The sequence below is a fragment of the Diceros bicornis genome, chromosome 8 (genome assembly GCF_020826845.1).
Source record: "Diceros bicornis minor isolate mBicDic1 chromosome 8, mDicBic1.mat.cur, whole genome shotgun sequence".
In the NCBI taxonomy this organism is placed as follows: domain Eukaryota; kingdom Metazoa; phylum Chordata; class Mammalia; order Perissodactyla; family Rhinocerotidae; genus Diceros; species Diceros bicornis.
Genome location: NC_080747.1, coordinates 32,816,738 through 32,839,355, shown reverse-complemented (window position 1 = coordinate 32,839,355; position 22,618 = coordinate 32,816,738). Strand labels below are relative to the sequence as shown.

At 36.3% G+C, this 22,618-nt stretch overlaps 1 protein-coding gene across 5 annotated transcripts in view; it reads left to right on the top strand.

The window, feature by feature from the left end:
- PDS5A (PDS5 cohesin associated factor A) overlaps window positions 1–22,618 on the top strand; it is a 159,708-nt gene that overhangs the window by 42,159 nt on the left and 94,931 nt on the right. For all 5 annotated transcript variants that reach the window (XM_058546914.1, XM_058546913.1, XM_058546915.1 and 2 more), the window contains exons 3-4: window positions 20,655–20,858; window positions 22,163–22,249. In XM_058546914.1, coding sequence (XP_058402897.1) covers window positions 20,655–20,858; window positions 22,163–22,249 — 291 coding nt within the window. The remainder of the gene's footprint in view (window positions 1–20,654; window positions 20,859–22,162; window positions 22,250–22,618) is intronic.

Here is a 22,618-nt window from a genome sequence, read left to right as displayed (position 1 = left end):
GAGAGTGGGCACCTTTGTCTTGTTCCTGCTTTGAGATGGATGGCTTTCACTTTTTCCCTGTTGAGTATGAGTTTGGCTGTGGGTTTGTCATATATGGCCTTTATTATGTTAAGGTACCTTCCTTCTATACCAATTTTGTTGAGAATTTTTATCATAAATGGATGTTGGATCTTGTCAGATGCCTTCCCTCTGTCTATTGAGATGATCATGTGGTTTTTTTCACTCGTTTTGTTAATGTGGTGTATCACATTGATTGATTTGCGGATGTTGAACCATCCCTGTGTCCCGCGTATAAATCCCACTTGATCATGGTGTGTGATCTTTTTGATGTATTGCTGTATTCTGTTTTCCAATATTTTGTTGAAGATCTTTGCATCTGTGTTCATCAGGCATATTGGTCTGTAGTTTTCCTTCTTAGTGTAGTCCTTGTCTGGCTTTGGTATCAGGGTGATTTTGACCTTGTAGAATGTGTTGAGAAGTGTTCCATCATCCTCTGTTTTTTGGAATAGTCTGAGAAGGATAGGTATTAAATCTTCTTTGTTTGGTAAAATTCTCCAGAGAAGCCATCTGGTCCTGGACTTTTATTTTTTGGGAGGTTTTTGATTACTGTTTCAATCTCTTTACTTGTAATTGGTCTATTCAGATTCTCTATTTCTTCTTGGCTCAGCTTTGGGAGGTTGTATGAGTCTAAGAATTTATCCATTTCTTATAGGTTGTCCAATTTATTGCCATATGGTTTTTCATAGTGTTCTCTTGATAATCCTTTGTATTTCTGTGGTATCTGTTGTAATTTCTCCTTTTTCATTTCTAATTTTATTTATTTGAGCCTTCTTTTTTTCTTGGTGAGTCTGGCTAAGGGTTTGTCAATTTTGTTTCTTTTCACAAAGAATCAGTTCTTTGTTTCATTGATCCTTTCTACTGTGTTTTTGGTTTCAATTTCATTTATTTCTGCTCCGATTTTTATTTCTCTCCTGCTGTCTTTGGGCTTTGTTCTTCTTTTTCTAATTCTTAGGTGTAGTTTGAGGTTGCTTATTTGGGCTTTTTCTTGTTTGTTAAAGTGGGCCTGTATTGCTATGAGTTTCCTTCTGAGGACTGCTTTTGCTGCATTCCATATGAGTGGGTATGGTATATTTTCATTTTTATTTGTCTCAGATATGTTTTGATTTCTCCTTTAATTTCATCAATGATCCATTGGTTGTTCAGTAGCATCTTGTTTAGTCTCCACATCTTTGTCACTTTCACGATTTTTTTCTTGTAGTTGATTTCTAGCTTCATGGCATTATGGTTGGAATTTCTGGCTTCCTGGCATTATGGTTTGGCATTATGCTTGTTATGATTTCAATTTTAAATTTATAGAGGCATGCCTTGTTTCCCAACATATGCTCTCTTCTTAAGAATGTTTCATGTGTGCTTGAGAAGAATGTGTAATCTGCTGTGTTTGGATGGAGTACTCTATATATATTAAGTCCATCTCATCAAGTTTTTCGTTTAAGTCCATTATTTCCTTATTGATTTTCTGTCTGGATGATCTATCCATTGATGTAAGTGGGGTGTTAAGATCCCCTACTATTAATGTGTTGTTGTTAATATCTCCTTTTAGGTTTGCTAATAGTTGCTTTATGTGCTCTGGTGTTCTTGTGTTGGGTGCATATATATTTATAAGTGATATGTCTTCTTGATGGAGTGTCCGTTTTATCATTATATATTGCCCCTCTTTGTCTCTCATTACCTTTTTTATCTTGAAGTCAACTCTGTCTGATATAAGTATAGCAACACCTGCTTTCTTTTGTTTGCCATTAACTTGGAGTATTGTCCTCCATCCTTTCATTCTGAGCCTTTGTTTGTCTTTAGAGCTGAGATGTGTTTCCTGGAGGCAGCATATTGTTGGGTCTTGGTTTCTAATCCATCCCACCACTCTGTGTCTTTTGATTGGAGAGTTCAGTCCATTTACATTTAGGGTAATTATTGATATATGAGGGCTTAATGTTGCTGTTTTATCACTCATTTTCCGGATCTTTTGCATTTCTTTTGTTTCTCTTCCCATGTGTTTCGGACTTCCAGTTCAGATCAGTAGTTCTGTATGGTGATTCTCTTAATTTTCTCTTTATTTACCTTGTGTGACTCTGTTCTGATTATTTGATTAGTGGTTACCATAAGGTTTGTATGAAAAATCTCTTGGGTGTGATGGTCCATTTTCTAATGGCCTCTTATTTCCTTAGACTAAGGCGATTCAATCCCTTTCCTCTTCCCCTTCTAAGTTATTGTTGTCACAATTTATTCCATCTTGTGTTGTGAGTTTGTGTTTAAAGTGATGAGGTTATATTTATTTTTGGTGTTTTCCTTCCCTTGATCTTTGGTTTTATAATTAAGTATCTGCTAATCTATTCTGATAGAGAGCTGCAATTTTTCTGGTTTTGTCTACCTGTTTTTCTTCTTGTTCAAAACTTTGCATCCTCTTTCTTTTTTTGCCTCGGGCATGAGGGCCTTCTTGGGCAATTCTTGTAGTGGGGGTCTTGTGGCAATTAACTCTCTCAGCTTTTGTTTATCAGGGATAGTTACTATTTCTCCATCATATCTGAAGGATATTTTTGCTGGATAGAGTATTCTTGGCTGAAAGTTTTTGTCATTCGGAATTTTGAATATATCATTCCACTTTCTCCTAGCCTGTAAAGTTTCTGTCGAGAAATTGCCTGAGAGCCTGATAGGAATTCCTTTGTACATTATTTTTTTTTCTTTAGCTGCCCTTAATATTTTTTCTTTGTTGTTGACTTTTGCCAGCTTTACTGCTATAAGCCTTGGAGAGGGTCTTTTCATGTTGATATATTTAGGAGATCTGTTGATTTCATTCACTGGTGTTTCCAGCTCCTTCCCTAGGTTTGGGAAATTCTCAGCTATTATTTCTTTGAACAAGTTCTCTGCTGCCTTTTCCCTCTCTTCTCCATCTGGAATACCTACAATCCTTATGTTGGATTTCCTAATTAAGTCGGATATTTCTTAGAGGGTTTCTTCATTGCTTTTTAGTCTTAGATCTCTTTCCTCCTCCATCTGGAGCATTTCTGCATTGCTGTCCTCAGTATTGCTAGTTCTTTCCTCCATATTGTCGGCTCTGATGCTTAAGCCTTCCAGATTTGTCTTTATCTCCTCTATTGTGTTTTTCTTCTCTAAGATTGCTGATTGTTTTTTATTTATGGTTTCTTTAAGCCTTCCAGATTTGTCTTTACCTCCTCTATTGTGTTTTTCTTCTCTAAGATTTCTGACTGTTTTTTCTTTATGGTTTTTCTTTTGTGAAGAAATTCCTGATTTCATTGAATTGTCTATCTGTATTTTCTTGTATTTCACTGAGGTTTTTTATGATAGGTATTTCGAATTCTCTGTCGTTAAGGTTATACATTTCTGTGCTTTCAGGGTTGGTTTCTGGGTGCTTGTTATTTTCCTTCTGTTCTGGAGATTTAATATATTTTTGCATAGTGCCTGATGGTTTTGGCTTATTTTTCCTCATGCTGAAAATATCTGGTTGCAGTTTCCTCTTGCACCACTGGATGGGAGTTAAGAGCTGTGTATTCTGTGCCCACCTCGATCCATGGGTGCTCTGGTTGGCCTGCGGCTGAGCTGAAGCACAGCTGAGCAGAGGCTGCTGGGGCTGGAGCGTGGGAACAGCTGGGACTGGAGCGCGGCTAGGCCAAAGCAGCTGGAGCTTGGGCGCAGCTGGGCTGAAGAAGCCAGAGCTTAAGGGCGGCCGAGCCTCATCATGGCTGAGCAGAAGCAGCTGGAACTGGAGCATGGGAACAGCTGGAGCTGGAGTGCGGCTGGGTTGAAGCAGCTGGAGCTGGAGCGTGGCTGGGCCAAAGCAGCTGGAGCTGGAGTGCGGCTGGGCCAAAGCAGCTGGAGCTGAAGTGCGGCTGGCCTGAAGGAGCTGGAGCTGGGGCATGGCTGCGCCAAAATAGCTGGCGCCAAAGCAGCTGGAGCCGGGGTGAGGTCGAGCCAGAGCAGCTGGGGCCAGGGTGCCGGCGCGCTGCCACCGCTGGGGCCAGGGCTGAGCTGAGTGCTGCTGAGCTGAGGCTGCAGGGCTGCTGTGCTGAAGCACCAGGCGGGTGGGTGGGGAGGGGTGCTTACTTCACCTTCCCAATCCCAGGGGTTTCTCACTTCCCTCTCACTCTCTGCTCTCCTGAAATTCTAGCTTGTAGAAGATATCCCCACAACAGTTCTGCTCCCTCTGTAGGGGGAATTCCCATGGCTGTGAGAGATCTTGGAGAGCGACAGTTTTCCCACAGAGGGGCCCCCCCGAGAGCTGTGTCTTCTCAGTCTCAGGGTCACAGTCCTTAGGGAAGGAGGGGAGCTCCTTTTACCTCCTTCCACTTCCACTGGGGATTCCAACACGTCCGCCCTCGGATGTACGGCTGCATGGGTCCCTCAGACGTCTCTTGTGTTGTGTGAATAACTTCTGTTGATATATGAATGTCCTTTTTGTTATATCTTAGAGGGGGAGATTTCAGTGGGGGAAGCTCACTGTGCCATGATGCTGACGTCCTGCCCAGTTTTTGATTGGGTTGTTTTTTTGTTGTTGAGGTCTATGAGTTCTTTATATATTTTGGAGATTAACCACTTGTCAGATATATGATTTGCAAATATTTTCTCCCAGTTGGTGAGTTGTTTTTTCATTTTGTTCCTGGTTTCCTTTGCCTTGCAGAGGCTCTTTAGCCTGATGAAGTCCCATTTGTTTATTTTTTCTTTTGTTTCCCTTGCCCAAGTAGACACGGTATTCGAAAAGATGCTTTTAGGCCGATGTCAAAGAGTGTACTGCCTATATTTTCTTCTAGGAGTTTTATGGTTTCATGTCTTAACCTTCAAGTCTTGAATCAATTTGAGTTAATTTTTTGTGTATGGTGAAAGGTAGTGGTCTACTTTCATTCTTTTGCATGTGACTGTCCAGTTTTCCTAACACCATTTATTGAAGAGACTTTCCTTTCTCCATTGTGTGTTCTTGGCTCTTTTGTCGAAGATTAGCTGTCCATAGATGTGTAATTTTATTTCTGGAGCTTTCAATTCTGTTCCATTGATCCCTGTGTCTGTTTTTGTACCAGTATCATGCTGTTTTGATTACTATCACTTTGTAGTATATTTCAAAGTCAGGGATTGTGATGCCTCCAGCTTTGTTCTTTTTTCTCAGGATTGCTTTAGCTATTCAGGGTCTTTTGTTGCCCCATGTGAAATGTTAGGATTCTTTGTTCTATTTCCGTGAAGAATGTCATTGGGATTGCATCGAATCTGTAGATTGCTTTAGGTAGTATGGACCTTTTAACTACGTTTATTCTTCCAGTCCGTGTGCATGGAATAGCTTTGCATTTCTTTATGTCATTATCAGTTTCTTTCAATAATATCGTATAGTTTTCATTGTATAGGTCTTTCACCTTCTTAGTTAAATATATTCCTAGATATTTTATTCTTTTTGTTGCAATTGTAAATAGGATTGTCTTTTTGAGTTCTTTTTCTGTTAGTTCATTATTAGAGTATAGAAATGCAACTGATTTTTGTAAGTTGGGTTTTTTTTTTTATTATTTTATTTATTTATTTATTTATTGTGGGGAAGATCAGCTCTGTGCTAACATCTGCCAATCCTCCTCTTTTTTTGCTGAGGAAGACTGACCTTGGGCTAATATCCGTGCCCATCTTCCTCCACTTTATATGGGACGCCGCCACAGCATGGCTTGCCAAGCAGTGCGTCGGTGCACGCCTGGGATCCGAACTGGCAAACCCCGGGCCACTGCAGCGGAGCGCGCGCACTTAACTGTTTGCACCACCAGGCCGGCCCCTGTAAGTTGGTTTTATACCCTGCAACTTTGCTGCAGTTGTTGATTATTTCTAATAGTTTTCCAATGGATTCTTTAGGGTTTTCGATATATAAAATCATGTTGTCTGGAAACACTGAGTGTTTCACTTCTTCCTTGCCAATGTGGATACCTTTCATTTCTTTTTCTTCCCTAATTGCTCTGGCCAAAACCTCCAGTACTGTGTTGAATAAGAGTTGCAAGAGTGGGCACCCTTGTCTTGTTCCTGTTTTGAGATAGATGGCTTTCAGTTTTTCCCTGTTGAGTATGAGGTTGGCAGTGGGTTTGTCATATGTGGCCTTTAATATGTTGAGGTACTTGCATTCTATACCAATTTTATTGTGAATTTTTATCATAAATGGATGTTGGATCTTGTCAAATGCTTTCTCTGTGTCTATTGAGATGGCTGTGTGGGTTTTATTCCTCATTCTGTTAATGTTGTGTATCACTTTGATTTGCAGATGTTGAACCATCCCTGCATCCCTGGTATAAATCCCACTTGATCGTAGTGTATGATCTTTTTAGTGTATTGCTGTATTCTGTATGCCAATATTTTGTTGAGGAATTTCGCATCTATGTTGATCAGGGATATTGGTCTGTCATTTTCCTTCTTTGTGTTGTCCTTGTTTGGCTTTAGGATCAGGGTGTTGTTGGCCTTGTAAAATGTGTTAGGAAGTGTGCGTCTTGTTCAATTTTTTGGAATAGCTTGAGATGATAGGTATTAAATCTTTGAATGTTTGGTATTAAATCTTTGAATGTTTGGTAGAATTCTCCAGAGAAGCCATCTGGTCGTGGACTTTTATTTTTGGGGAGGTTTTTGATTACTGTTTAAATCTCTTTACTTGTGATTGGTCTATTCAGATTCTCTATTTCTTCTTGATTCAGTTTTGGGAGGTTGTATGAGTCTATGAATTTATCCATTTCTTCTGTATTGTCCAATTTGTTGGCATATAGTTTTTCATAGTATTCTCTTATAATCCTTTGTATTTCTGTAGTATCCATTGTGATTTCTCCTCTTTCATTTCTAATTTTATTTATTGAGTCTTCTCTCTTTTTTTCTTACTGAGTCTGGCTAAGAGTTTGTTAGTTTTGTTTATCTTCTCCAAGAACCAGCTGTTAGTTTCATTGATCCTTTCTACTGTTTTTTTTGGGGGGCATGTAGATTTCATTTATTTCTGCTTTAATTTTTATTTCCCTCCTTCTGCTAACTTTGGGCTTTGTTCTTCTTTTTCTAGTTCTGTTAGATGTAGTTTATGATTGCTTATTTGATATTTTTCTTGTTTGTTAAGGTGGACCTGTAGCGTTAAGAATTTCCCTCTTAGGATTACTTTGCTGCATCTCGTATGAGTTGGTATGGTGTATTTTCATTTTCTTCTGTCTCCAGATATGTTTTGATTTCTTCTTTAATTTTCTTCAATGATCCATTGGTTCTTTAGTAGCATATTGTTTAGTGTCCCATATTTGTCACTTTCCCAGCTTTTTTCTTGTAGTTGATTTCTAATTTCATAGCATTATGGTAGAAAAGATGCTTGATATGATTTTAGTCTTCTTAAATTTATTGAGACTTGCCTGGTTTTCCAGCATATGGTCTATCTAGAGAATGTTTCATGTGCACTTGAGAAGAATGTGTATTCTGCTGTTTTTGGATGGAATGTTCTACATATATCTGTTAAGTCCATCTGGTTTAGTTTTTCATTTAATTCCACTATTTCCTTGTTGACTTTCTATGCTGGACTTTTTAAAAGTAAATTTAATTTTTCCCAGTAAGAGAGTTATACAAATCTTTTACTCTTCCCCCCACAAGGTAGTGACTTGTAAAAAAAGCAGCTGTATTGTTATAATTCAAATACAATGTATTGTACATATTTAAAATATACATTATGATATAATAATGTATGTAGTGTTGTCAGTTTTTTAGCAGAGAGCTTCAAAAACCCTTGGAATTTGCTGCATCATAGGAGTGTCTGTTATGCTGATAATCGACTCTTGGCCCACCCCTAGATAGCTTCAGGAGGCTGGTCATGAGTAAGTCCAAGCACAGAATTAGAGTTGGAATTTTCAGCCAACTGACCTCCTCCGAGGGGAGGGAAGCTAGAGGTTGGATTCAGTCACATGACAATGATTTAATCAGTTATGCCTACATAATTTGTTGTTAGTGCCAGAGTCAATTCTGACATCTAGCAGCAACCCTGCTAGACATACAGCAGATCACAGCCCTGCCCGATGTTTTTTGCACCATCCTCTCATCTTCTGGCACTTTATCAGACAATGCTTAGCTTCTGTTCATAGGGTTTTCATAGCTAAATTTTTTGGAAGTAAGTGGCCACGTCCTTTTTCCTAGTCTGTCTTAGTCTGGAAGCTCCTCTGAAATCTCTCCAACAGATATAAGCAATAATGTGACCGTGTTGGTATTTGAAATACCAGTGGCATAGTTTTCAGCATCATGGCAACATGCAGCCACCACAGCATGACAATCAGCAAGTGGGTGGTGTGGTTCCCTGACCGTGAAACAAACATACTCCATGGTGGTGAGAGTGCCGAATCTTAACCACTAGGTGCTGGTATGCATATATAATAAAACCCCAGCAAACCTCTGGACACTGAGGCTCAGAGGAGCTTCCTAGTTGGTGAACGCATTGGTGTGCTTTGGAGGGTTTTGTGTAGGTTTCCACCAGAACAGGGCATGGAAGCTCTCCGTCCCCTTTCAGTCCCCGAGACCTTGACCCATGTGTTGCTTCTATTAAGCTGTTCCTGAGTTGTAACCTTTATAATAAAACCGTAATCAGAAGTATAGTGCTTTCAGTGAGTTCTGTGAGTTGTTCTAGCAAATTATTGAACCCGAGGGAGTTGTAGGAAGCCGCAAAGTTATGGCTGGTCTATTAGAAGTATAGGTGGCCCTGGAGACTTGCAGGTGGCATCAGAAGTGGGGGCAATTTTGTGAAGAACTTTGCCCTTTAACGTGTGGGGTCTGTGCTGTCTCCGGATAGTTAGTGTCAGAATTGAACTGAAATGTAATACACGCAGTTGGTGTCAGAGAGTTTCCATCAGGGCATAACAATTTGAGGTTTTGACATACGTACATAGCCTTGAAACCGTCATCACAATCAAGATAATGAACATATCTATCACCCCCAAAATGCTCCCTCCTGTTTTTTGTTGTTTTTTTTTCTTTGCGAGGAAGAGCAGCCCTGAGCTAACATCCGATGCCAATACCCCTCTCTTTGTTGAGGAAGATGGGCCCTGAGCTAACATCTGTGCCCATCTTCCTCCACTTCATATGGGACGCCGCCACACATGGCTTGATAAGCAGTGCGTCAGTGCACACCTGGAATCTGCGTCAGTGCACGCCTGGGATCTGAACCTGCAAACCCTGGGCCACCGAAGCGAAGTGCACACACTTAACCACTTGTGCCACCCGGCCAGCCCCTCCCTCCTGTTTTTTTAATCCACCTTGCTGCCCATTTGTGTCTGGCTTCTTTGACCCAATATATTTTTGAGATTTATTTATGGTGTTGCCTATATCAGGTTCTTTTTGTTGCTGATAAGAATTCCTTTGTATGTGTATACCACAATGGATTTATCCATTTACCTGTTGACAGATAGTTGGTTATTTATAATTTGGGGCTATTATGAATAAAGCTGTTATGAACATTTGTGAGTATTCATATAAACATATTTTTTTAGTAAATACTTGAATGGAATTTTTGGCTTAGCTATTAAATGTGTCTTTAACTTTATGAAGAACTGCCAAACAGTTATCCAAGGTGGTTGTACCATTTTATATTCTTATCACTAGTGTGTATTTCTTTTGTAAAGTGTCTCTTCATATCTTCCCTGTTTTTACATTGAGTTGAAGGACTCTCACAGTACCTGATTTCAAAACTTACTATACAGCTACAGTAATCAAAACTATGTGGTATTGGTAAATGAATAGATACGTGGATCAGGGGAACATAATACAGAGTCCAGAAATAGACCTACAGTTACAGTCGTTTTTTTCCCCAATAAAGATGACAAGGGGCCAGCCGGGTAGCGTAGCGGTTAAGTTCATGTGCCCCCTTTGGCGGCCTGGGGTTCGCAGGTTCAGATCCTGGGCTCAGACTGACACACTGCTTGTCAAGCCATGTTGTGGCAGCGTCCCATATAAAGTAGAGGAAAATGGGCACGGATGTTAGCCCAGAGCCAATCTTCCTCAGCAAAAAGAAGAGGATTGGCAACAGCTGTTAGCTCAGGGCTAATCTTCCTCACACACAAAAAAAATAAAATAAAGATGCCAAGACAATTCAATGAAGAAAGAATAGTCTTTTTACAAATGGTGCTGTACACCTTGACCCAAAACTTACAGCACACATGTAGAAATTAACTCAGAATGAATTGTAGACATAAATGTAAAAACCTAAAACTATAGAACTTCTACATTCTACAGGAAGATTGAGGAGAAAATCTTTGCGACCTTTGTTTAGGCAAAGATATTTTAGGTAGGACACAAAAAGCACAAACCATAAAAGAAAAAATTGATAAATTGGACTTCAACTAAATATTTCTTCAGTTAAAGCATTCTGCACTGTTAAGAAATTTAAAAGACAAGCCACAGACTGGGAGAAAATATTTGCAAAATACATATATGGTAAAGAATTGGTATCCAGAATATGTAAAGAACTCTTCAAAACTCATTTATAAGAGAAAAGCAAAACAGGCAAAAGATTTGAAAGGCACTTCAAGAAAACGTACAGACAGCAAATAAATACATGAAAAGATGCTCAATTCTGAATTAATTTCATTAGTCGTTGGGAAAATACAAATTAAAACTACCATGAGATACTACTACACACCTACTAGAATAGCTAAGAACAAACAAAAAACTGAAACACTCAGCAATGTTGCTGAGCCACTGCCCCTCATGCAATGCTCATGGGACTGCAAAATAATACAGTAACTTTGGAAAATGTTTTGGCAATTTTATTATAAATATAAAGGTGAATTTACACTTGGCATATAGCCTAGCAAGCCAACCTTTTTTACCTAAGAGATATAATATAAACATGGTCACAAAAAAGACTGTATACAAATATTTATAGTGGCTTCTTTCATAATTATCAAAACCTAGAAACCAAATGCTGGGCCAAAAAATTTAAAATGATTAAAATCATATCAAATATATTCTCTGAACACAATGGAATTAAGCAAACTGTATCCCCAATGGAATACTTCTCAGCAGTTAAAAGGAACGAATTACCGAAATATGCAACAACATAGGTGGATCTCAGATGCAGTATGCTGAGTGAATGTAGCTAGATCCAAACAACAACATGGTGTGTAAATTCCATTTATGTAACATTTTTAAAAGGCCAAACTATAGGGACAGCACAGCTCAAGGGTTGCCAAGAGCTAAGGAAGAAGTTGAGAGTTGACTTCAGAGGGACACAAAAGAACTTTTTAGGGGGATGGAAATGTTCTATGTCTTGCTTGTAGTGGTGGTTATACAACTGTGCATTTGTCAAAATTCGTGGGATGGGACACCTAAAAAGAATGAGTTTTAAGTAAATTATACCTCAATAAACCTGTCTTTAAAAAAAAGGTAAAAGGAGTGGAAGAGGATATACCATGCTAATACAAATCATAAGAAAGTTACAAGGACCGTATTTCAAACAAAGTAGACTTTAGAACAAGGAGTAGTGCCATGGATAAGGAAGGATATTTCATAATGGTAAAGGGATCACTACACTAAGAAAACACAATAATCCTAAATATGTATATACCTAATAACACCTTCCACATACATGAAGTATGAACTGATGGAACTAAAAAGGAGAAATAAATCCACAATTATACATGGATATTTTAACACTCTTCTTTCAATAATGGATTGAACAAGTAGAAAGAAATCAGTAGGGTCATAGAAGTAGTAATGTACCAATGAACTTGACCTAATTGATATTTATAGAACATTCCATTCAATAACAGCAGAAATACACGTTCTTTTCATGAATCATTCATCAAGATAGACCATGTGGTGGGCCATTAAACAAATCTCAATACATTTAATATGATCTATATTATACACAAGGATAATATGATCACAGGGAGTTAAATGAGAAATCAATAAGAAAAAAATGTCCAGAAAATACTCAAATATTTGGAAATTAAACAGTATACTTCTAAGTAACATGTGAATAAAGAAATCACAAGGAATATTAAAATATTTTGAACTTAATGAAAATGATATCAAAATTTGTTAGGATATAGCTAAAGCAGTGCTTATTGAGAAATTTATTTTGATAAGCTTTTAAATGGTTAGATTAGAAGAGAACCATCTAGAATCAATGGTAAGCTTCTACCCTCAGAACCTAGAAAAAACAGCAGATTAAACCTAAAGAAAGTAGAAGGAAGGACATACTAAAGATAGAATGGAAATCAGTCAAATAGAAAATGGACAAACAATAGAGAAAACCAATAATGCCCCAAGTTGATTCTTCGAAAAGATCAAAAAAATTGACAAACCCCTTATTAGATCATGTTTCTCAACCTTGGCTCTCGACTCATTCAGCCTGATGGTTGTTGTGGGGAGCTATCCTGTCCATTGTAGGATATTTAATGGGATCCCTGGCCTCTACCCATGAGATGCCAGTAGAACACCTTCTCTCAGTTATGACAAACAAAAATGTCTCCAGACATTCACTCCTCCCTCCTTGAGACGGCTACATTAGAACAGTCAAGAAAAAGGAAAGAAGACAAAAATCGGCAATGTCAGTGACAAAAGAGGAGACATCAGTATAGATTTTCCAGACATTAAAAGGATAATAAAGGTATATTATGAGCAACTTTATCCCAGTAAATTCAGTATGCTAAATGAAATGAATATATTTCTAGAAAAATGCAAATTACCAAAACTGACTTAAGATGAAATAGAAAACTGATAGCCTTATACTGATTTTAGGAACTGAACTTGCAACTAAAAGCTTTCCCACAAAGGCCCAGATGACTTCATTGGTGAATTATATTAAACATTTAAGGAAAAAATCATATCAATTCTGCAAAGTTCAGAAAATAGAAGAGTGAACACTTCCACCTCACTTTATAAGGCCAATATTACCTTGATACCAAAACATAACCCACGTTACAAGAAAAGAAAACTACAGACCACGAGTGTTAATGAACGACAGAATATTAGCAGAGCAGATCCAGGCAGCCAAACAAAAACAAACCAAAAATAGAAGGAAAAAAAAGAAACCACATACACAACACAATGACCCAATGACCACCATGTCAAGATTATTCCAGGAGTGCGAATTTCGTTTAATATTTGAAAATTAATAAATGTAGTTTAACATATTAGCGCTAGTATAAAATGGAAAAACCATGTTATCATCTCAACAGATATAGAAAAAGTATCTGAAAGAAATTCAACACATTCATCATAAAAACTAACAGCATATCAGGAATAGAAGATAACTTTCTCAGCTTGATGAAAAAGCATCTACAGAAAACTCCAGTCAACATAATACTTAATGGTGAAAGACTGAATGCTGTCTACGATCTGGAAAGAGGCAAAAATGTCTTCTGTCACCACTTTTGTTCAATATTCTGGTGGTTTTGCTAGAGCAATAAGGAAAAGAAATAAAACACGTACATATTAAAAAAAATAACTGTCCTTATTTGCAAATGATATTATTATGTTTGTAGAAAATCCTAAGAAATGCAGAAACAAGTTACCAGAACCGATAAAGCTGTGTAGCAATGTGACAGGACACAAGCTCAATGTACAAAAATTGACTGTGCATCTATATACGAGGAACCACAGTTGGAAAATAAAAGTTTTTTTAAATTTACAGTAGCATCCAAAAAGATAAAATAGCTTGAAGTAACAAAATAAGCAAGACCAGTGCACTGAAAACTACAAGAGCGTGCTGGAAGAGAAATTTTTAAAACCTAAATTAATGGAGAGATATACTATATTCACGGATCACAGAACTCAATATTATTAAAATGTCAGTTCTCTTACCATCGTTTTACTTTGCTTTTCCTTGGCCACCACTGGGATTTATTCCCTTACTATATTGACTGTTTGGGTTTCTATCAAGAAGTGCTTAGTCTAGCAAGTCATATATCCATTTTACAATTGGGTTTTCTTTTCCTTATTGAATTCTAGGAGTTCTTTATGTATACTAGACTGGTTCTTTGTTGGTTATGCTTGTTGCAGATACCTGCTTTCATTCGGTAGCATGTCTTTTAAGAACTTTTTAGTGATGTCTTTTGATGAATACACATTAATTTTAATTTTAGAACAAGAATCAGCCATTATAAATAGTGCTTTTATGTCTTGATTTAAGAAATCCTTCCTGCTCAAGGTGATAAAGATATTTTCCTTTGTTTTTTGAAAGTTTCTTAGATTTCGCTTCCAAATTTTGGCTTTTATTCCATTGGGAATAATTTTTTGTGTAGGTTCTAAAGTGATCTGTCTTTACCATGACTTATTGGTAGTGGAAATTTTTAATTTAATGATATTTTCTATGGTATGGTTGAGGAGTGTGTGCTATAAAATCTTCAGTAACATTTTGAAGGTTCTCTAGATCTTAATGATGTTTAGTTTATTTGGATATTTTCTTCATAATTTTTTTTTTACCTAATTAAAGAAAACTTGTATTTCTATTTATGTACAAAAGAAGTGTAAAAATAGCTTTTCAGAATAATTCATTTACCTGAAAAGATAGCTATGTTGGCATTTTTCCTTTAAAATATTTCTAACAATTTGCAAAATGTTGATTTGAGGACCACGTGGAGCCTATAGACGTGTTTTGCTTGTCCCTTACAATGGTATGAACTTTTTGGAGTTCCTGAAATTCTCAAATCAAATGATTTCACTTAAAATTTTGTTGTGTTTTGAACAACTGGATGATTTTGCAATATTAGACCTGCATTCTCACCTGGCAGTCATTAGCTGAAGCCAGCTCTGTCTCTGGATGGGGCATGTGCTTTCCATTTCTCCCAATCCTTATTTCCGTGTCCTTTCTCTTGACTTGTGACTCCTGCTAAAGACACGTGTGTAGGAATAGAGTTACTTAAAAATTGTAAATAAATTTCTAGCCAACAAAAGTTATATGCTAATTGATTATCTAGAACTGAGTAAGTTATATGCCAGAATGGTAGGGACATATAATGGGTCATATTTTTAAAAATATATATTATTAGACTAGATGTCAAAAATTCATTTCGTGTATTTTAGTGTTCTTAAAAAAAAAAAGGTTTGCATGCCCACTTTGTGCCAGTCACTGTTTTAATCATTGAGGATACAGTTGTTAACAAAACAGCCAACATTTCTTTTCCTGAAAGAAACATACAATTCTGATATTTTTTTTTTAAAGTTTTAAAGTAGAATTAGAATACTTAAATGTGATTTTATTTACATATCATTACCATCTCTATATCAAGCTAATGATGCAGTGATAAATATGTTTATTAAAATCAGAAACTTTCTTTAAGACAAGTCTTATTTGGTGAAACTTATTATTCAATTATTAATATATGTATGTTTGTCCTGTATCATGTGGTAAATTTTTTTTTAAATTCTACTTTGATATAATTTCAGACCCAGAAAAGTTGCAAGATTAGTACAAACAGATCCCATACTTTCCAGATGTTAACTTTTTCAACTTTTATTCCTCCTTCTTCCCTCCCACGCTCACAAAGCCATTTATAACAAAAACACGCTATTCGGTTTTTTAAGATGCCATTTCTAATGTTTGTATTTAGGCTCATAAGAGATAGTGATTTACAGTCATCCTCGTCTTTGTGTTTTCCAAGTTAGGTCATTCATGCCATGCTTGTCTATATTTTATGGCAATATATGTGATGCATTTCTTTCTAAAAGTTTTGAAAACTTACCTAGCAAATTCCCAAAGACCAAATTTTTTGTGTTATTTTTTTATTACACTATTATTACTTCATCCAGAACTTTATTTCTTTTAATACATTTTTTATATATTCATGTTGGTTCCACTTGGTTGTAACCTGAATTAACATGCAGTGGAGAAAAATGTTTCCCCAGTTTTAGAAGTCGTTTGTACTGATTTTTTAAAATGTGGTAAAATATACGTAACATAAAATTTATCATTTTAATCATTTTTAAGTGTTCAGTTAGTTCAATGACATTAAGTATATTCACATTGTTGTGCAACCATCAGCACCATCCATCTCCAGAACTTTGTCATCATACCCTACTGAAACTCTATACCCATTAAATACTAACTCCCCATTCCCTCCTCCCCGAAGTCAATGGTAGCCACTGTTCTACTTCCTGTCTCTATGAATTTGACTACTCTGGGTACCTCATATAAGCAAAATCATACCTCATTCCAAAAAGGATATAAGATATTGGTAAGGAACTAATATAGTACCATTGCTTTCAGATTTTTTTTTTTTATTTTACCACAACCCACATTAAGAAATACACTTTATATTGTGCTACCCAGTTCAGACACATATGTGGTATCACATGTGTGTGATATTTATCTGAACCCAAATTTCAGCTAAATAATACCCTTACTATGTGTGATGTACTTTATATTTTCTTCTCTTCCTTCCTTCCATGCTGGTATTGATCCTGTTCTGTGACCTAGGGCAAATTACCTACAAGTGCACAGTTTTCCTTATCCATAAACTTAGATGATAATAGCACCTTCCTCTTGGAGATATTGTCAGGAGTAAACCATTACCATAGTGATTTGCTCCAGAGCCTCACATATCTAATAGATCAGTACTGTCACAAAATGGATGCATCCTCCCTGTCTGTCTTCACGAAGCTAATGATGCTGCTGCTACTACACGCACACAAAATGCCTTCACTTCCTACTTGCCAAGCAAAAACAGCAGAAGCAACAGCAACACAACTTCTACACTTGCACCTTCTAAATCTTGAGTAAGTGCTTCTGATTGGCTAAACCAAAATTACAACTGCAACCCTATTGCAAGGGAACCTGGGAAATGTAGTTTTTAGCTTTCCTGCCTCTGTAATACAGAAAGGCATATAAAAAAACTGCGGAATGGATACAGTTTCAGTTAATTGTTGTTGTCTAGTAAAACAAAAACTAGTAGGTTAAGATTACTATTTCTCACAATCAATGATTTGGCTGTCCCATATGGTATCAGCTGAGGTTACTCTTGCAGCTAAATTCAGCTGGGAGCTCAGCTAGGGCTCTCAGTTCTCCTCTACATAGTCTACCTCTCTAGATGGTGTCTCACCTTCCAGGGTTCTATGCATGGCCTCTCCTTCTGGGATAGTCTGGTCTTCCTAACAGTGTAGTGGCTTGGTTTCAGTAGGGAGCATTCCAGCCTCTATGTGCAAGTGGTTATCAGGCCTCTCCTTGCATCATGTTTGCTAATGTCCCATTGGTCAAAATAAGTCACATGGCCAAACCCAGTGTCATTGTGAGAGAGGAGTAGATAAAATGTAAATATTAGAAGGTATAATATGGTAGTTAAGCCTCCAAGATTGCCCTGAATGATCCTCATTTCCTTATATTCCAACCGAATAGATCTGACTTGAGTAACTAATAGGCTATTGTGGAAGTGACAGCTTTTTGAGGTTAGGTCATAAAAGATTACCACTTACGACTTGCTCTCTTGGATTGCTCAGCTGCCGTTCCATGAGGGCACTCAAGCAGCTGTCTAGAGAGGACACATAGAGAGGAACTGAGGCCTTTTGCCAACAGCCAGTGCCAACTTACCAACTATGTGAATGAGTTACCTTGGAAGCATGTCCTGCAGGCCCAATCAAGCCTTCAGATACCCGTAGCTGTGGCTGACTACAATCTCATGAAAGATTCCAAGCTAAAACCACCTAGCTAAGCCAGTCCCCAACTCCTCATCTGCAGAAACTGTGTGATAAATAAATGTTTATTGTTGTTTTAAGGCATCTCTCACTGCCCACTGAACTTGCTCTAACTGCTTCAGAATACTTGGTAAGATGTCTCTAATGACTTGAAAGTCTGGCTGAGTTAGCTTTGATGGATCCATCAACCTCGTGAGTGAGACATTCCTTTACTGGCTACCTCTTAACTAAAGAGATATTTTCATGAAATGCTAATCTGACCATATTATGCTATTGCTCAAAACATTTCAGTGGCTCTTTCTTGCCTTCAAGATAAAAGCCAAAATGTCTCGGTGATTTGCATGCTCTCTCCTTTTGACTTTTGTCAACTTGCATGAGGATTTAAACTGTAAATATGAGCTTTGATTATTTTATTGATTGAGGTTAGACAAATTATGTCTGTGTAAAAGGGACCTTTTTGTAAGATGATTTCAGGTGGCCTGACCAGTCCTGCCAAAGTGAATGTTATGATTATCTTTGATCTCTCCACAACTCTCATTTTGGTGCTCTTTACTTCTCTAATAATTCCTAAATTTCAGGTGTTTATCTTCTGTGTCATTGTTAATTCCAACTAGTTAACAATCTCTTCTGAAATGTTAATAGATAAACAAAATATAAGACTTAATAGGTATTAACTCTCATAGGGATGTTCGTACTTTAAAAGTAAACTCTCACTGACTAGTGTGACTGAATAACCAAACCACAATATGGTTACCACAAAGTTGTAACAACAGAATGGCAGGGAGGGGCTTGATATTTTAAGCAGAGTAGCTAGTACTATACATATCTGTAGACAGTTGTCTTGTTTGGGACTTCACCAATGAAACCATCTGGCATTGTAGATTTCTTTGTGGGAAGGTTTTTAATTTCAGATTCAGTTTTTTTTCATACAAACAGGATTATTCAGATACTCTTATTTCATGTGACAGGTTCCCTTCCCCTGTATTATTATTATTGGGATGAGTAACAATATGTCCTCTTTTTCATTCCTGGTATTGGTAACTTGTGACTTTCCTCTCTTTTCTTGATTTATTTTTGGTAGAGGCATGTCATTTTTATTAGTCTTTTCAACAGTCAACGTGTTGACATTGTTGATTTTTCTCTTTTGTATGTTTGTTTTCCAATTCATTGATGTCTATTCTTGATTTTTTTTTTTTACCCCTTTGACTCTATCTTCTTTTTATTTACTTTGCTGTTTTTCTAACTTCTTGAATTGGAAATGTTAGATTACTGATTTTTCATTCCTTCTTCTTTTGTAGTATATACATTTAAGGCTATAAGTTTCCCTTAAGTACAGTTTTAACTACATTCCATAAGTATTGACAATTTATATTTTCATTGTCATTCAGTTCAGAATATTTTCTGAGTTTCAGTATGATTCCTTCTTTGATCAGTTGAACTTCACTAAATATTTAAGGAAGAAAAATAAAATGATCTTACTATAAACTTTCCATAAAATGGAAAAAAAAGGGATCATTTCTCAATTTGTTTCAAGCCAGTATAATCTCAGTACTAAAATCAACAAAGTTGTAACCTCAATGCTAAAATCAACAAAATCGTTTTAAGAAAAGAATTATAGAATAGAAGAATTATAGAATAGAAGAATTTCTTGGGGGCCAGCCTGGTGATGTAGTGGTTAAGTTCTCAACGCTCTGCTTCGGCGGCCCAGGGTTCACGGGTTTGGATCCCGGGCACAGATGTACGCACTGCTTATCAAGCCATGCTGTGGCAGGCATCCCACATATAAAGTAGAGGAAGATGGGCATGGATGTTAGCCCAGGGCCAATCTTCCTCAGCAAAAAGAGGAGGATTGACAACAGAAGTTAGCTCAAGGCTAATCTTCCTCACAAAAAAAAAAAAAAAAAGAATTTCTTTCATGAATATAAATGCAAAAAATGAAGTGATATGTTACCTAACCAAATCTAGCAATACACAAAAGTATTATGACCCAGTTGGCCTTATTGTAGGAATGGAAACTTGGACTAGAATTCGATTTTAGGAATGCAAATTTAAATTAAAACTAGAAAACCAGTCAGTGGGATTTACTCTATTAACAGAATTAGGAGGAAAATATGATCACCTCAGTAGGTGCAAAAAAAATATTTGATAAAATTCAACACTTATTCATGATAAAAAGTCTTGGCAAAATAGAAATACACGTATAACTTCAAATTTGACAACGGAGACTGGCTAGGTAAAGTATGATTTATTTAAAGAAGAATTTTGAAGGCATGAGGACATGATCGTGATTTGATAAATGAGTAAAGAATTATAGTATAGTTATTTGCATCTTTACAGAGAAAACACACCAGCATAAAATACACAAAAATGTAAATAGTAGTTATTTTCTGGGATTGAGAAATTATGGATTTTTGAATTATACTTTTTTGCATTTTAATATGATTCTAAAATGCACATTTGTTAATTTGGTAACCATAAATAACAACAGAGGTTATTTTATAATTAAAGCTTTAATCAGAAGTACCACTACATAAAAATATTTAAACATGGCTTTCTATTGTGAATTGCAAAACCTATTAAAGTATGAAATGAAATAGCAGTTTTAAGGAGCCTAAATCAAAGCAACTTTGATAATAAATTATAAAAGAAACAAAATCGATAATGTTGCAAAATATCAAATGAATTTGGTTGTGCGTGTGAAGCCAAGAACTTTTTTCCTGGGCTAGATATAAAATAATAATGAGAGTCTTAAATTCTTCATAAATCTGGTGCAAATGCAGATAATGTGTTCATGAGTAATCCAAAAGTTGATACTTTTTCATGCTTGTGATCTTTACCCAAATGCTTAAATGAAGATTTAACAAAAATTGATTGTGAATCCTCTGATAGTAACTAATTGCTAGTTTGTGTTGTAGTGAAGATGATTTTTTTAAAAAATATATCTTCCACCGATTCCTAAATATCAGGAGTTGATCATATTTTTCTTTTGTACATTTTTACAGATGGTAGTAAAAACTTTTATGGATATGGATCAGGACTCAGAAGATGAAAAACAACAGTATCTCCCACTAGCCTTGCATCTTGCATCTGAATTTTTCCTCAGGAATCCCAATAAAGATGTGCGTCTCCTTGTAGCATGTTGTTTGGCTGACATCTTTCGAATCTATGCCCCAGAAGCTCCATATACTTCCCATGATAAACTTAAGGTAAATACAATTTTTACAAAATTGGTTTACTTTTATAGTTTAGCTTACCCTTATGAACATAGCTTTCATATTATTTATCTTATCATCATACAAAGATTATATGAGATTGTAAAGCAAACCAGTCATTCAGCTAATATTTGTTGAGTATCCACAAAAATGATTGGTATTTTTACGAGACGTTGAAAGGTGCAGATCAAAACTAGTCCTTGTCTGCTCATATCTAACCTTCAGGATAACACAATGCCCAGTTGGCTGAATTGAAGGGATAAATAGTGGATTAATGACACTTTTTAACATGATAGTGTAGCAGAATTTACACATTCAAATGACTGTTTTCCATTGCAAGTTATTCTACACTCAAAACTATATGCTCGGGCCGGCCCGTGGCTTAGCGGTTAAGTGCGCGCGCACTCCGCTACTGGCGGCCCGGGTTTGGATCCCGGGCGCGCACCGACGCACCACTTCTCTGGCCATGCTGAGGCCGCGTCCCACGTACAGCAACTAGAAGGATGTGCAGCTATGACATACAACTATCTACTGGGGCTTTGGGGGAAAAAATAAATAAATAAAATTATAAAAAAAAAAAAAAAAACCTGTATGCTCATCCTGGTGGCTCTGCTTTTGTTTGAAATGCTTGAGGAATTCCTCTTTTGAATTGATCTTTTAAGCTGATTTCATATGTTGGATAATTTTATTCTTGGCAAATTTTAATCCTTTGAACTGCTTTCTTTTAAACAGTCCTAAAATTAGTTTGTCCCGTACTGATACTATTTTGGGTTAAAATTGCTAAAGAAAGCTTATTAAGAAATGAAGCACTTTTGTGAAAAGTACAACCCATGGACCAGTCTATTATTGCTTTTGTTCCACACAACTTGGTAGTCACACATCAAATTCAAAACTAGGTACTGAAAATTACTATTTACATGTAGGAAAGTTCAGGTCCTTAAAATGAAGCTAATTGTTTGCCATGATGCAAGATGGAGATAGTAAAGTGGAAGTTCTATAGTAGAAGAAAGGGTAACAAGATATAGAACCTATGGTTCTGTTAGAATGAGAAAGCCTAAAGATTCGTGGCAGTGATGTTTATTTTTGCTTGTAAAGGATGTAGTTTTATATGATTTTCTCTTTTCCAGTTTTTGAATAATGAACTATGCCAGTCCCGAGTCATTTGGCTAAAGAAGAATTTTCTTTTATTGTAGTTTGTAATGGGGGAATATATATATGTATACGGACTATTAGTGTATTTGGAAAGGATGATAAGTATTTGTGTCTAAATTAATATATTTTATCATTTCTTTTAACAGGACATATTTTTGTTTATTACCAGACAATTAAAAGGTTTGGAGGATACAAAGAGTCCACAGTTTAATAGATACTTTTATTTATTAGAGGTAAAAAAAATTTATTTAATAAACATCACACTATTTTACGTAGTAGAAAATTGTTTATAGTAACTTTATAATGTAAAATGAATCTTTTTTTGTTTTATACAAAGCCCATTTAATAAAATGTCTTTTATAACCCTTTTTTGCTCCTCATATCCTGAAAAGATAAAGTATATTCCAGTGGGACAACTGTTATATTATTTGAAACTTTTATTTTCCTCTTTCTGTTTTTATTCTTTTCTAATCCAAAAAGGAATTAAGTTGAATTAATTTTCACTACTCCGTATATTTTATATGTATATATGTCTGCCAACCTCTAACAATTTAATATTTTTCAGTTAGAGAAGGTTAATGCCAACAGATATATGTCTTTTT